General features: G+C 34.4%; 1 protein-coding gene across 1 annotated transcript in view; it reads left to right on the top strand.

Annotated features, from left to right (window-relative positions):
• Positions 1-13,741, top strand: part of LOC149776761 (beta-1,4-galactosyltransferase 4-like) — a 54,104-nt gene extending 40,363 nt beyond the window's left edge. The window contains exons 6-8 of the mRNA XM_089942580.1: positions 6,275-6,379; positions 7,058-7,217; positions 13,194-13,741. Of these exons, the coding sequence (XP_089798706.1) occupies positions 6,275-6,379; positions 7,058-7,217; positions 13,194-13,232 (304 nt within the window). The 3' untranslated portion in view covers positions 13,233-13,741. The remainder of the gene's footprint in view (positions 1-6,274; positions 6,380-7,057; positions 7,218-13,193) is intronic.
• Positions 13,742-14,269: the final 528 nt, after the last annotated feature.

Here is a 14,269-nt window from a genome sequence, read left to right as displayed (position 1 = left end):
TCAAATATATTTATATGATTATGCTATAAAAGGTGAATTTAAGAAAATGGGTGGGTGGTAGAGTAATGTGCTGAACAAATGAGTGTAATCCTCTAAACGTTGATTCTGGAGCAAGCTTGGTATTTAATGAAAGAAACGTTTCTTATCCTACGTTACTAATTTTCATCTCTGGGTACCAAAATCTATATATTTTAACTGGTGGATTTGTATCACATGATCACAAGGGGAAATATATTCGGTATTAGTGCATGAAAAGTAAACATGCTCTGTGGTTGCGTGTATGTATATATATATATATATATATATATATATATATATATATATATATATATATATATATATATATATATATATTACTGAACAATTAGTCAGTGAAAACAAATCCGTGTTGTCCCATACAATGATGTAAACATTAAATTATAAACCCATTTCGTTTTCTTATATGATACTTGATAATAAAGAAAAACACCACCAGGTACAAAATCATTTACTTTTATGCTGCATTTCAAAATACAGAACAGTGGATTCTTTAATGCACAGTACCAATATTAATGCGCATATAGCTACGCCCAGCGAACCTTTGAAGTCCGTCTCGCGCTCATATTTTGAATGAATTTGCATTAAGAAATACGTTTCCAGTTGGTCTGGAGTGGAGTCTGTTTTCATGTTGATCCAATTCAATTTAGTGTTTCTGCTTATGACAGATTGTATTTATTGAGTCAACTCAGTGCATTAAGGAGAATGTGATTCCAGTTGGAAATGTTGTCGGAATTACAGTATAATATGTGTGTGTATCAGATTTTCCATGACATGAGTCATTTGGATTTGCTAAGAAAGTACGCTTTGAGGAAATTTAAGATGAATGAATGTACATATAATTATTACCATTCTTATCACCAGTTTATTGTCATGTCTCTTCCATGAACGATGATGGACGGATCCCAGCTATAATACTATATTACCTGTATCGCAAGCCTACCGTTTTATTAAAGTAGTTAAACGTGGAAAATTGTAAAGTAGTTGTTGTGTGACAGTCTATTTAGTCAGCAGAAATAATATTTCTTCGTCGTCTTGGCTCATTGGATCTGATATTCTTAGTTTGTTTACAAAACCTTCAATTGCACTTTTATCTCGGATTTAGTGCTATTGTTTTACTTGTGAAATGTTACATCTCTGATAGGTATGCAGTAGTCCTTGGCATCAATATCGTTCTCTATGGCATTTTAGTTGACCCTATAGAGCACTGGTCATAGACTGAGCCATTCTTTCTGCAAAACGTTATGAACATGTCTCCTGATTACCTGTTTCAATGATCTTAATGGTACTTTCAATACCTGCGTCTCTCACGTTTGCTGTTGGTATTGCTAATACAACGTTCATTGGTTCCTTGTTTGAAAGATTCGTTTGTAACTCAGTGAACCAGTGAACTCATCCACATAGCTAACTTGATCACCTCTACTTCAAATGGACGAAACAGCTTGTTTAGTTTACCAAACAAAAACTAAATCTTTTACTAAAAGAGTGGACATGGTCTGTTTACAACGTAGTTCCTAATACACTATACTATGTTTAGGAAGGATGGTTTAGAGAGTGAGAGAGGAGGGGTTATGGGTTAATACATTAATGCATTAATAGCAAAATTATCATCGTGGAAGAATCAGGGCATTAGTACATACACCAATATGAATTCAGTTCCTAATAATTCATGAAACATGTCTTTTGCTGATTAATTTCAAATTAACTGTAAATAATTGATTATGTAGAAGTCAAATTCTGAATACTTCGTAATTCTTTAAAGCGTTTTTGTCTTTTCTTTATGTTTGGAACAAGTAAATAAAATATTATTAACGTTCCCTCTAATATCTGGATAACAAAAAATACATAAATATAATATAAAAAGGTTGGGTTTAGTTTCCTAGACAACTGAAAGTTACGCCATGATGTTTGTGGAACTCAACAAAGGCGATCAATTTATTTATAAATTTTAAATAAAGGATAACAAGATCATGCTAGAATCACATTGCTTAAGATTTGGTTGGATTAAACTCAACTAAATACTGCTTTTATCAATCGTTAACCGTTTGTACATCAGTGTTCGGTATAAACTGTTTCGTAAGTATGATAACATGAACTGTACACAAACATAATGCTTTTGATCCTGAGTTTTCTGAGAATAGTGGTTTTATGTCATAGTTTATTGCATCAACCAAAAAGCAACATGTTCAATCAAAAGAACAAGAGTAGAAAAGTTCAAAGAAAGTAACTGAGCAAAACTGATACTTAGGCTTAATTGCCCATTTTAGATAGACTTGAATAATAGTATAACTTGCATTGGTAATAAGACGAAGCAACCTTACTTACTGTAATGCTATTCATGTTACTAACATGTATTTGCTCTTCTTTAATTCATTGGCTGGCCAATAATATAAAAAGAGTACATGTAGGCAATTTTTTCATTCATAAATCAAGGTTATTATCAAGTTTATGTCAACGACTAATTTGGTCAAAGTACGGTAAGCATTAGTTGAATGGCGGTCATCTTAACATTAGTTGAATGGCGGTCATCTTAACATTGCGTGATCTAGGAAGAATGTTTGTACGATGTGTGACGATTGCCCTAACCACTGATTAGTAAAATTAATAAAAGTAAAACGTTCAGTTGACGACCAGGGTATTTCACAATAAAATGATTTAAATATTCAGAAATATTTTCTGTTGATTCAGATTTGTTTATTTAAAGAGCATTTTGTGACTATATAAGAAAAATTAAGAGAATTAAAGTACCGTGTTCTCAGTCTACAAAGTCAAGTTTCTAAGAGCCATGAGAAAATATTTAAATTATCTTTAATTTGCTTGTTGAAAATGCAGAATTGGGAAAGATTTATTCTAAATATACAGTACCTTGAGGAACTATTGTACAATTATGCAAGGAATTATTTACTTAATTTCGTTTCATTACGTGAAAGATTCAAGGACTTTAGTGACATTCAACTTCCACGGATTACCTTGAAGTAAAACATTTATATATTACAACAATGTTTCATTATGGTGCTAGCACGTAAGCAGTTTACAACCTGCATTCTTAATACCTTTGGATCGTTTCTGGATTACTGTGAAATTGATAGTACATTTAGAAAATACATGAATTACGTTGTTTTTAATTCTTTCAGTTTCTTTGCTATTACGCTTTAGTGAATAAATGTATAGTTTGGATAAGTGAATGCTTGTTGGGTTTAATATTGTCTTGTATATAGTTAACTGATGCTGGCATCTGTGTGCATATAAAATTTAAAGCTTCTTGTATCATACATTTCGGAATGTCCTTGCATGCCATTTTCATCACTGGCAGTTCAATAGAAATACAAATGAGTTCTAAGACTGCACAATTCTTGAATATGATTGCGTTTCATTTCATATAAGAAGGATTTAACATGTTTCTTGTTTAATAAAGGTAACCTCTAATCGTTATCTGTAATATTTTCTGTTTCATGGATGTGCTTTCTCCTGTCTTCCTAAAAGCTATCCAATATTGGGAATTTGCTTGAAACGAGTGAATGGTGAATATGTTTCATCACGAATATGTTTCATCGAGTGGGTCAAAATGTGTTTAATTTTTACACGCACTCGATGAAATATATCCCTGATTCGCAGTTATCAGGCAAAGTTTTATTTTTTATTTTAAGCTTAAACTTATTGACTATCAACGTGTACTGTATAACAGATTGAAGTAGTAGGTTTCATACTGGATCATGCATGATGTCAGGTTCATAGTTTAACTTCTGTTGCATTTTTGAGTATTCGTACAGAAAATATAACCCATTACATTATCCTTTTTCCCATTTCAAAGTACAATAGCACATCAAGAAAACTATCAATTGCTACTTCATTTATTTGAACTTGTAGCGTCTTGAGAATAACATCGAATTCCAAAGTTATTATGATATCTTCTAGGCTGTGATAATATATGTCGTAGTTTACTCCAGCGAAGTCTCACAATTACTTTAGTTTAAAAATCCATTAATTGACGGCATAGCTTTGCAAAACTCTGCACCTGTCGGTAATATTGACATATTTGCATCCTTTTTGTTCAGCCATTCTTTAAATACTACCAACGTATTTCCGCTCATTTGACTTTTTCCGCTTACTAAATTGAAATTTACGTCAATTATTTTTCTCTTTGCAATGATATAATTTATATAATTTTGTTTCATCTGGAGATATTTTGAAGTTGTCATTGTATGCATCTCTTTTAATTTTTCTAATACAGAGTTCTTCAATGGTTTTCAACATATTTTCTAAAATTGGCGTTTCACTGTTTTCTCAAATTTATATTTGATTTATTTATATGGATGACACTGGCTACCGACTGCATCAAATAATGCAACTTTATATCAACAGAACTCTAACATTATTCTCAGCTGAATATTGTCTTGAATTACGATATTGAGATAGTATGTTTCTTTATTTTGCAACGCAAATCATGATTTAGGTACAGTTGGCTTTCTTCCGTTTATCTCATCTATCAACTCTTTTTGTAGTGATGATATATCTGTCCTACTTTGTATTTATTTTCCTGAAACTGATGCGCAATCATTGAAATATTCTTTCTTCTATGTTTGAATGAATAAATATACATCTAAACTAAGTTCATTTTCTAATTATTCTTCTGAGATATTAATTTATCTTTGATTACGTATTTGTGTTGCTTGGTTGTCCATCTAACGTTTAAACAGGTTTAACCTGATTGATAGATATTTTGAAAAACAATGTCATCAGATACGTACACAAAAAATGCCGTTAACCATGACCCATGCTGCTCATGACTTTTGTATGTTTACCTTTATTGTCAATATGGTACTTATCATTGGATTTATATTGGTACGTATGATTTCATTTATATGGTGTATCTGCCTTTTATGGTGCGAATTCTCCATATAATTGACCAAAGTTTCCAGAACATGTCAGAATCATTGAATAACTTTAATTCTAATCCTTTTAACTTTAAACTAGCACCATGAGCTAATCTTTGTGCACCATAAAATTCAACTGCTTCAGGTTGAAGTGGTTAAATAAACCTTTCCATTATACTCAGATATATCATAAGCATTCTAATATATAATTCCTAACATAAAAAGCGTAAAGATCACCAAGAGGGTTTACACGTTGCTAATGAAATATTTTGTTTTTTCGTGTGAATATTTGTAATTTAAATTATATTCATATTACGTATGAACTATTTTCCATCCAGTGAAATAATCATCTCTTACTTTAGTGTTCACTCATCACATAACATATCGTGTCAAAAATACAAGATATGTTGGGAGAATTAAAATACCTTTTTATCTATGTGCAAAAAAATATTTCTTCAGCGTTTATTGGTCTAGTGTCTGCATAAACAAAGACTACTATTTCTTGAAATCATTTCCTCTCTAAATTATTGTTTCATCATCTTTTGTAATGTGTTGACATCGATGCAAACTCCTAATGGATGTGATATTTAGTTACTTAATTGTTAAAGATGAATCTAATATAACTTTTATACTAAGCACAATATCCCATGCTTCAACTTTTTATCTTTCTAAAGTTGTTTCTACTCAATCAAGGAATTCATATAAAGCTTGATCATTTCCACCAGCAGCTCGCATACTCGTTTATTTATTGATTCATGCGGCTACGATAAATTTATTAAAGTTTTCAAATTGTTTAATCGCATTTTAATATCATTTTAAATGTATTAAAAATATAATAATGGTTCTACTTTGTTCTGAACTGATTCGTTCAACATTTGCATTTTCTGTTTATGACAAGTGTAATATAATGATCTGAAGATTCTCTTATTTTTCACCTATACACAAAACAAATTAACATTTATAAATTTACTCTCTATCTCTTTTAATAGTCTAAGCCATCTACTGAACACCGATTCAACCCACTCAGAAATAAACGTGAATAAAGGCAAAAACTGACATGAGCGCGGATTTCAGATAATTTAAAAATTACTTGCGTGGCAAAATAAGGGAACTATCATCTACAAAGAGTGCGTAAATTTAACAGATTCGGGTGTAAGCTGGAGATACGATGGCGTTAAACTGTCAAGCATCCCTATGTTCCCGGCTCATGACGAAGACATCGGGACAAATAGAACGTCATCCAGAGCAATACATTATTAATTTTATTGCAACAGGAAAAAATGTGTTTTCCCCTATAAAGTGGTTTTTATATTGTACCGCTAGATAGATGAAGAGGCAGATATATATCACAATTTCCATTTCAGGGTTCAAAGGGCGAATATGAAGTTTGAAAGGCCGGAGAAAGATATTGGTATTTACATGACAATACCACACGAAACGGACAGTACTAACCCAAAAAACCCTGCAAGGTCGACCTCTCTCTCTCTCTCTCTCTCACACACACACACACAGACACACACACACACACACACAGTATTGCAGCTTTAGAATTGTATTCAGACCAGCCCTGTTTTGGATTGTAATGTTAAGGCACGTTGTTCTCATTTTGTGGATGGACACAGACTATCGTGTGATATTGAGCCTTAAAGCACCAATTAACCAACTAAATGGATTTCAATAGATGTCAATAAAACGTAAATAATACTTCGTTTTGTCGCAAATTTATTGATATGTTTAATTGGCAAACTTGAACAGTTGGATTGATAACGGTCAAATCTCCTCTTTAAACAGCCGATTCTCTTTCAAGATACAATTTGAAATACGGCGACGAAAGAACACGTAGAAGACTAAGAACACTATATTCATAGATATATCTTCATGGTGTTAAATTATAGTTGGCATTTGGTGCGCGGGTTTGCTGCATACTTATGACCTGAGTGTAACCATTTGGTCAACCGATTTATCTATAAATTCCGGAGATCAAACATGGTAGTAAACTTTCCCGCCAACAACATGTTTTGAAGACAACAAAAAAAGACAAAGAAAACGATAGAATGAAATAAAAAAAGGAAAATATGTTCGGGATCATCAATATTACTGCCTGATTCTGTTATTTCTTGTTTATTAGATGACATTTCTCCCCACAGATTCGGAATTTTACATGTATCCGCTGCTAGACAAAGCATAGAGGGATTAAACTCGTTTTATAACAATCAACTGAACATTAAGTACAAACGATACGCCATAGAATACCGCCGATATTACACCTGGATTCTTATAGGTGTAAATGAAGCAGCAATTACGAAGGTAAGAAAAATTAAATCTACATCACCTTGCTAGTAAAAAGAATATTAAACTAGATTTTGTTTTCCTCAGCAGTTAATCTGCTGTTCCATTTAACTATATATATTTCAAATTGATTACACATCCAGTCCTTTCAACATTGTTGATGCTCTAGACACAGCTTAGATGAAATCTGGTCCTGTTAGAATATGTTCTAATGATTTTGAATGGAGAACCACATACCTAGATAAATGTCAGAACCAGGAATTAAACCTGGAATCACACAGGTCCAAAGCGACATCCTCATTCCTTCGCTAATAGCATTACTGTCGAATGGAATAATCTTTCGTATTGTTATGTATATCTTGATGTTTCCACCATCTGCAAAAGCCATACTACAAACATTTCAAAATACAAATTATACAAACGTTAACTTCTTTTGAAAATCTTTACTTCCCATTATTGACCATTGAAAAAAGTGATGAATACGACCTCAAAAAGGTACTGAAGGTCGAATTTTAAAATGGACCAGTATGGCAGGAACCAAAAGTTACGGACAATGTGTGTGTGGTAAGGCTAGTTGAGCTTCGGTATCTACCCGTTATCAAAGGTGTAAACACTATTAACAACAGCTGATTTCGTGATGCGTATGAAAATATTGGCTGATTGGCTCTTCCATCTACAGCCAATTAACATTGATCGGCGATCAAGCTTATATCTGTACATCACTCTGAGATGTAATAACCGAGGCCTGCTTAAAGTACTTTTATAAATCACCTTGAGATTTAGTAACGGAGGCCTATCGTAAACCCTTTGAGGTGTAGTAAATATGGCCTATCATACATTACCTTGAAATCTACTAACCAAGGTCTATCATTAAGCACTCTGTGATGCAATAACCAAAACATACCGTAAAGCACTCTGGTATATCTTAACACAGGCCTATCGTAAATCACCCTGAGAAATAGTAATCGAGGTCTATGGAAGACCCCGTTTAGATGAAGCAAACGAGCTCACTCGATAACCAATCTGCGATTGAGTAACCGAGCCTATTGTAAATCACCTTGAGATGTTGAGTTAAAGTGTATTGTAAAGCACCCAGAGATGTAGTTAAAGAGGTATATCTTAAATCAGAGATGTTGTAAGATAAATAGGTCGTGCAACTTCGATTCAGAAGATACGTAGCATATATAAAAACTAACAACTCCGAAAACTCTAGATATTGTGAGTGTCACAGTGAAAATAAATTGAACATATATATGTATGTGTGTATATATATATATATATATATATATATATATATATATATATATATATATATATATAACGGCGATCCCATCAGTAGCTAAAAAAACAATAACGTTTCCCGCCGCACAGGTACAAATAATTACGTCCTCGTATTTGCTCCCAGCAAAGGTGTTATTATAAAATTCTTCGCAAACATGAACGATGTTTAATTAGCAAAGGCTGCTAGAGAAACTGATTGTGCCCTTCTGAAACGTAAAATATTTTTGCGAAACAAATTCTGTTAACATTCTGTTTGATATACATTGGCAAAGATTTACTCAGTTTTCACTGCCTCTGTATAAACTTCTTGTTCTGGGTTGCTAATGCCCAGGTTCCGTATCTGTGCGCAGAGACGTCGGTCGTTTTCCAGTTCCAAATGCACCATTTGGAACTAAGCCATGCTGATGAGTTTATCTTACATATCCATCGAATACAGCATGGTAAATTGTATTGAGACTGCTTTCTGCCGCCGTGAGAAATTCCCAACAAACATGCAATCGTGAATTTTACCAATATAATCTATAACAACGTCTCAATCGGAATAGCCCCGAGAACAAATCCTGATGGAATGTCTTGGATAGTTACTTTGGTGAACAAGGCCAACAATAGTCGCGGTGGTGATTCCGCATATAGCATCTACATCCAAACACACTCGTTTTTAGTTCATGAGCAAAATGGCTTCGATTATTTCGCGCGTCGGTAACTTTTGGATTCTATTTTAGTTACATTACTAATGTGATCGCAAATTATAATTGTTCGAAAACCTTGCCGTCTTCAAGTGCAACACATATATACGCACTTCTTTATAATCAAGTACACTTTTTTATCGGTACGACAACTGTATAATCATAGAAAATACTTACCTGGGAAATATTTAAGTCCCCGGCGATTGTGCATTCTGGCGGCCGAGTACCAAGTTCAGTTACAACTCCATTGATTGCGCCATTAAATGGAGTCAGAAACGATCGGTCTCGTCTTCGGCCAAAGAATTGTTATTATCAAAAGTGCATCCTTGTTAAATCAATCGAGATTTTTCTCGTCTTGGCTGAGACAATGATGGTTCACCATTATTAAAAGGGATTGCAACTGGCGTCGGCGTGTCAGTAAATTGCATCATTGTAGAAATACATCCCCAGTATTTACAAGCATGGTTGTATAGAGTGCGATCAGGCGTTATCGCATGTTAATAATATAACACTCAGCATGTCTCGAGTCATTGTTAGTACATCATCGGGGTCCCAACTGGTTGTTTCGGTCTGGCCCTTAAAACGATTATACTTCAGTATATACGAGGGTTGGTTAGCGCCACTCTGACGCAGATATTAGTCAGCAAGTAGAACTGAATCACCATAAGTGTTATCATCCGTTGTCAGCAGGTCAGGCAGACCCAGTCAGTCATTTCCTCAACCTTGTCACCATATTCATCACATATATATAATGATAAATCTTAAACTCAAACGCCATATACGGTGACGTATACTTTTTTCTACATTGAGAGCTGGATTTCGTCTGCAGCGACCAATGCTAATAATCATGTACATAGCAAATTGTCTTCCCTCTTGACTTTTGTAATACATGTTATTAATATATGATGACAGGAATAAATAGATCACTATTTTAGTCACACTGCACACGTCTCTACACCCGTTCATAACCAACAACTATCATTCAGTCTCACATACTCCTAAGATGTGACTATTAAAAGTATCAAAACCATCCAATGGTAATGCAAAAATAGTCGACCATGTGCTTTACCATCATCATATTTATTAGATCCTTCTTTGGTAAAGAATCCTCTGAATACGCTCCATAAAGTTACAGCGCGTGGTACATCTGTGTATGTGCAGTCCACACATTTAAACCCGACAGCTGGATTTGGCTGCATTACTGCCCACATATGAATAATTTTATCAAAATGGATGATGTAAATTTTCAGAATGGACGGGTCAAATCCAGCCACCAGCGGATTCTTGGCTCCAGTATAGCGGTGGCTTCCTATGGAAATTTTGCCACGGATTGTACGTTCCAAAAATAGATGTGCACAAACATCAATAAACAATTCCACCTCTCCTTCGGGTTTCAAAAGCACTGCATCCCAAACCATTCCCAGGTACGAGAGTGTTGGTCCAGCTCATACACACAACAGTTTTATCACGAAAAGTCTCAGATACATCATCGAACAGCAATACATTCGTGAGCAAATACAGGTTGTGATAATTGTTTGATTGTACGTAGTCGGTGACGAAATTACCATCCCAAAACAACTACAAATCAAGGCTATCAATCTGTCAGAATTAAGTTTCAGCAAACTGCATCCAGTCACTAATATATTTCTTTACGGATGAGTAACTGAACTTTTGAATTGAACAATCACAGTGAATTTTAAACGGTAGTTGCCATTCACTACAAGATTACACAGGAGTTTGTCCGGCTGGAATTCAGGAACTGAAGCGAATCATTAAACTTCAGCTGGCCAGATATTTGCCATATTGTTGGAAATTACGCTTATTGATACATTGGATACCGTTGCGAATCACAAGAACGTTCAATCATTCGAAGTCTGTGTGGGTGATATATGGAGATTCAATTTCCTCATGCTGCCCTGTAACATTCAAAGTGTCCTTGTCAGGTTCTGGTATGATTCTACGCTGCTGATCATCGCATATTTCCATGGCTGTCAAGCAATTGATGGTTTCTAAATTAACTTAGGCATCTTCAACAAGGAAATATTTTGGCATAGTTTTTCTGTGTCGGTAAAGTAATTGGGAAAGTTGCACTAAAGGGATTTTTATTTTATCTTGATAAATGAATAACTGTATAATTACATTTGCTGTGTACAGGTGTCCCTAATGTGGCAGTGTTCGTGTACAGTTTCCTCAGTGGTGCTGAAAGATGATTCACAGCTCCAACAATGAGTAGCCTCTGATAATTCAAGTAGGTCATCACTGCTTATAATTATGTCTGCGGGCGATAAGTGCTGTTGTCAGGTCATTTCACTCTCAGTTCAAGCATTTTAATTAAACAACAATCTTAACCGATGCATGACCGTGATACAACGTAGATACAATGTTGATACAACGTTGGTGGCTCAGTCGTTACGGTTTAAGATCGCACGTACATCGCTACGAACCCACGTGGATAGGAAATTTGAATGCACCTTTGTCTTATGACTTACGATTAAGCCTCATAATCAGTTACACACGGAAAACAATGCGCTGCACCGCTGCGAAGATTCATCGCTGCATAGTCGATGTAATTTTTCTAGCGTGTAATCTGAAGTTCGAAACTTGGACTCTTTGATGCGCATAATCGACTGCCTCTTCAGCAATATCACGTGCTAGACGACGACAATTTTCCTCATCATCAACCAAACGAACAGGCTGCCTGGAGTACACAATAATTTGAATTTTAATCGTGCTGTAGTTGCACGAAGATGTCTTAAGATCTGATGCTATTCATTTGTGGAATTTAATACCGCAAGTATATTTACTTTTCTTGTGCCTTTCGGTATTAATATATTACGCTCAAGCGTTGGTTGTTTCATTTATTTTACTGATGATGTTCCCGTTATAACCAGATGAGGTTCAACCTGTCGTAGTTTCTTCCGAAGTCATAATAGTGTAAGAAATGCCAACCTTTGGGCATATCTTTTGGAATAATTAGATGAGCACACGCTTTCGCGCTCGCTACCTGAGGAGATTCAAATCGGGACGCTGATATATATGGGAAAACCATTGTCTATTTTTGATTTCGTCAATAAATGTTTTGAAATACCTGCATTTAACCATTAAAGGAAACTACAATCGCTTCATTCTAGGCTATCAGTTTCTTGGCTTGAATCTTTCACCTCCATGGTTTTCATATCGCCCTGTTTTTCTACAATAATAAGTTATATAATTCAAATTAGTTTCTGCCTTACAACTCACTTCTCCAATGTTTTTCCTATTATTGTGCCTACGTTTGCACCAAAAAATGCAATAAGGAAACGCCATGTCCAAGACAATTTCAACTCAGTCTATGCGCAGAGATTCAACGTACCTTCATTTTGCAAATTTCTTAAAGGACGGACTAACAGCTCATAGAAGTATACATGCAGACTGAGTCGAAATCTATCACGAGAGAATGATTTCATTTCATTATTCTATAGCCTACAGTGGCATATAAATTTATGGTATTCTTAAATTATTAACTGATTCAAGAAATGTATCAAAATCGATAACACATCACAAAATAAACCTTGCTCAAGTTTGACAGTAAAGAATTTGGATGGCTACACGTTCATTTCATTTTAACCGTGCGACATTTACTACCAGCCTTTGACTTTCCGTATATGATTTTTTGCGCTGGAAACTTTGTTATGGGAGGTGAAACCTGTATCAGTAACTGATGATATTTATTTTGATTATTTTCCTTGTAATTTGAATCTTTGAATTATGCATTTCCAAGTACAAAGTTCTACACCAGTCAAATACCGATTCAGATATAGTTCTTTGCAAAACAGATTTCCAATTTCAGTAATGAAGAAACTTCTTCTTTTTTCTTTTTTTTCATGTCAGTGAACAAATGAATGTTTCGGTAATATGTTACACAAAAAATAACCAATACTGCGGCCCTAGTCACACCTGAAAATATTGTTGGCAAAAAAGAAAAGTTTCATTATCCGATAGCATTGTAAAATTAAAATCTCAATCATTTTTTTTTTCATCATTACAGCAATCCGAGAAATACTTGGGAGAACCTTTCGCTTTGTAGTTATACTGACTGTGATGATCCAAACAGTTTTAAAGGTGCACAGGAACTATATTGGTGATTGCCTAAATGTGTATAATTACGACTTCACATTGATACAAACCGAAAGGCTATATTAATTCTGAACAGGAGAATTCAATACGGAATCATGCTAACCTTTAAGAGAGACATTGTTCATCAAAGAAGCTGCCGAAAAATCCGAACTTATAAATGATGTGTGAGAAAGATATGAAATTCGGACTGTGCATGATGCGAATTATAACAGCAAATTGCCTACTTTCATTCGTCTTGGTGGAAACTTGTGGGATCAATGGCTCCTTCTGATTTCTCTGCCAATTGGTTAAAATTCACAAGAGTTTTGTATAGTCTTTATATTTCTTTCAAAGTGCCTTAATTCTACTACCTTTGACATGTTTTCATACAATGTGTATTTTGTAAAGACATTTTTTCATTTCAATACCTAACTTTCGGACACCAAAATCTTTTGGAAAGTTGACAAAAATGATTCCATATCAAACTTCGTGCGTTATATGGTAATTGTAATGTGCATGCTCATTAAAGTTTAAAGCTTTCAATTTGTTTCTCAATGTGCTGCCCCCCGCCGAAAATATCAAATTAGTGTTTATTTAAAACTAATAAACCATAAGAGGATAAATATACCAAAAAATAAAAAAGAAAGATAAAGGGATGAGAAAATGTATTAATCAATGCATTTGCATCTTTGACAACATTTGTGACCGGACTGTCTGTCCATTGCATTATAAAGTCGTTGTTTAAAAGGCCTTGATCTTTATTAGTAACTGGTGCTTGGTAAGAGTGGAATGTGGGTATTTGTAAAGTAAACCTCCTGAGACAGGAAGAAAAATATTTGTCTTGCCAGTACCATGTTGGTCTTGTGGAAATGGAATACTATCAGATTTCTAGATGTAGCATAGATTAGTATATGCCCACAAACAAATTCAAGAAAGTTTGCTCCTCGTATTGATACCTGCGTAGCATACCGGTAAAAGCGAATTGGCAGAAAGAAATTATAGGTTTTA

The sequence above is a fragment of the Sinohyriopsis cumingii genome, chromosome 18, assembly GCF_028554795.1.
Source record: "Sinohyriopsis cumingii isolate HCF-2022 chromosome 18, ASM2855479v2, whole genome shotgun sequence".
Classification (NCBI taxonomy): domain Eukaryota; kingdom Metazoa; phylum Mollusca; class Bivalvia; order Unionida; family Unionidae; genus Sinohyriopsis; species Sinohyriopsis cumingii.
This window is presented reverse-complemented; position numbering and strand designations above follow the sequence as displayed.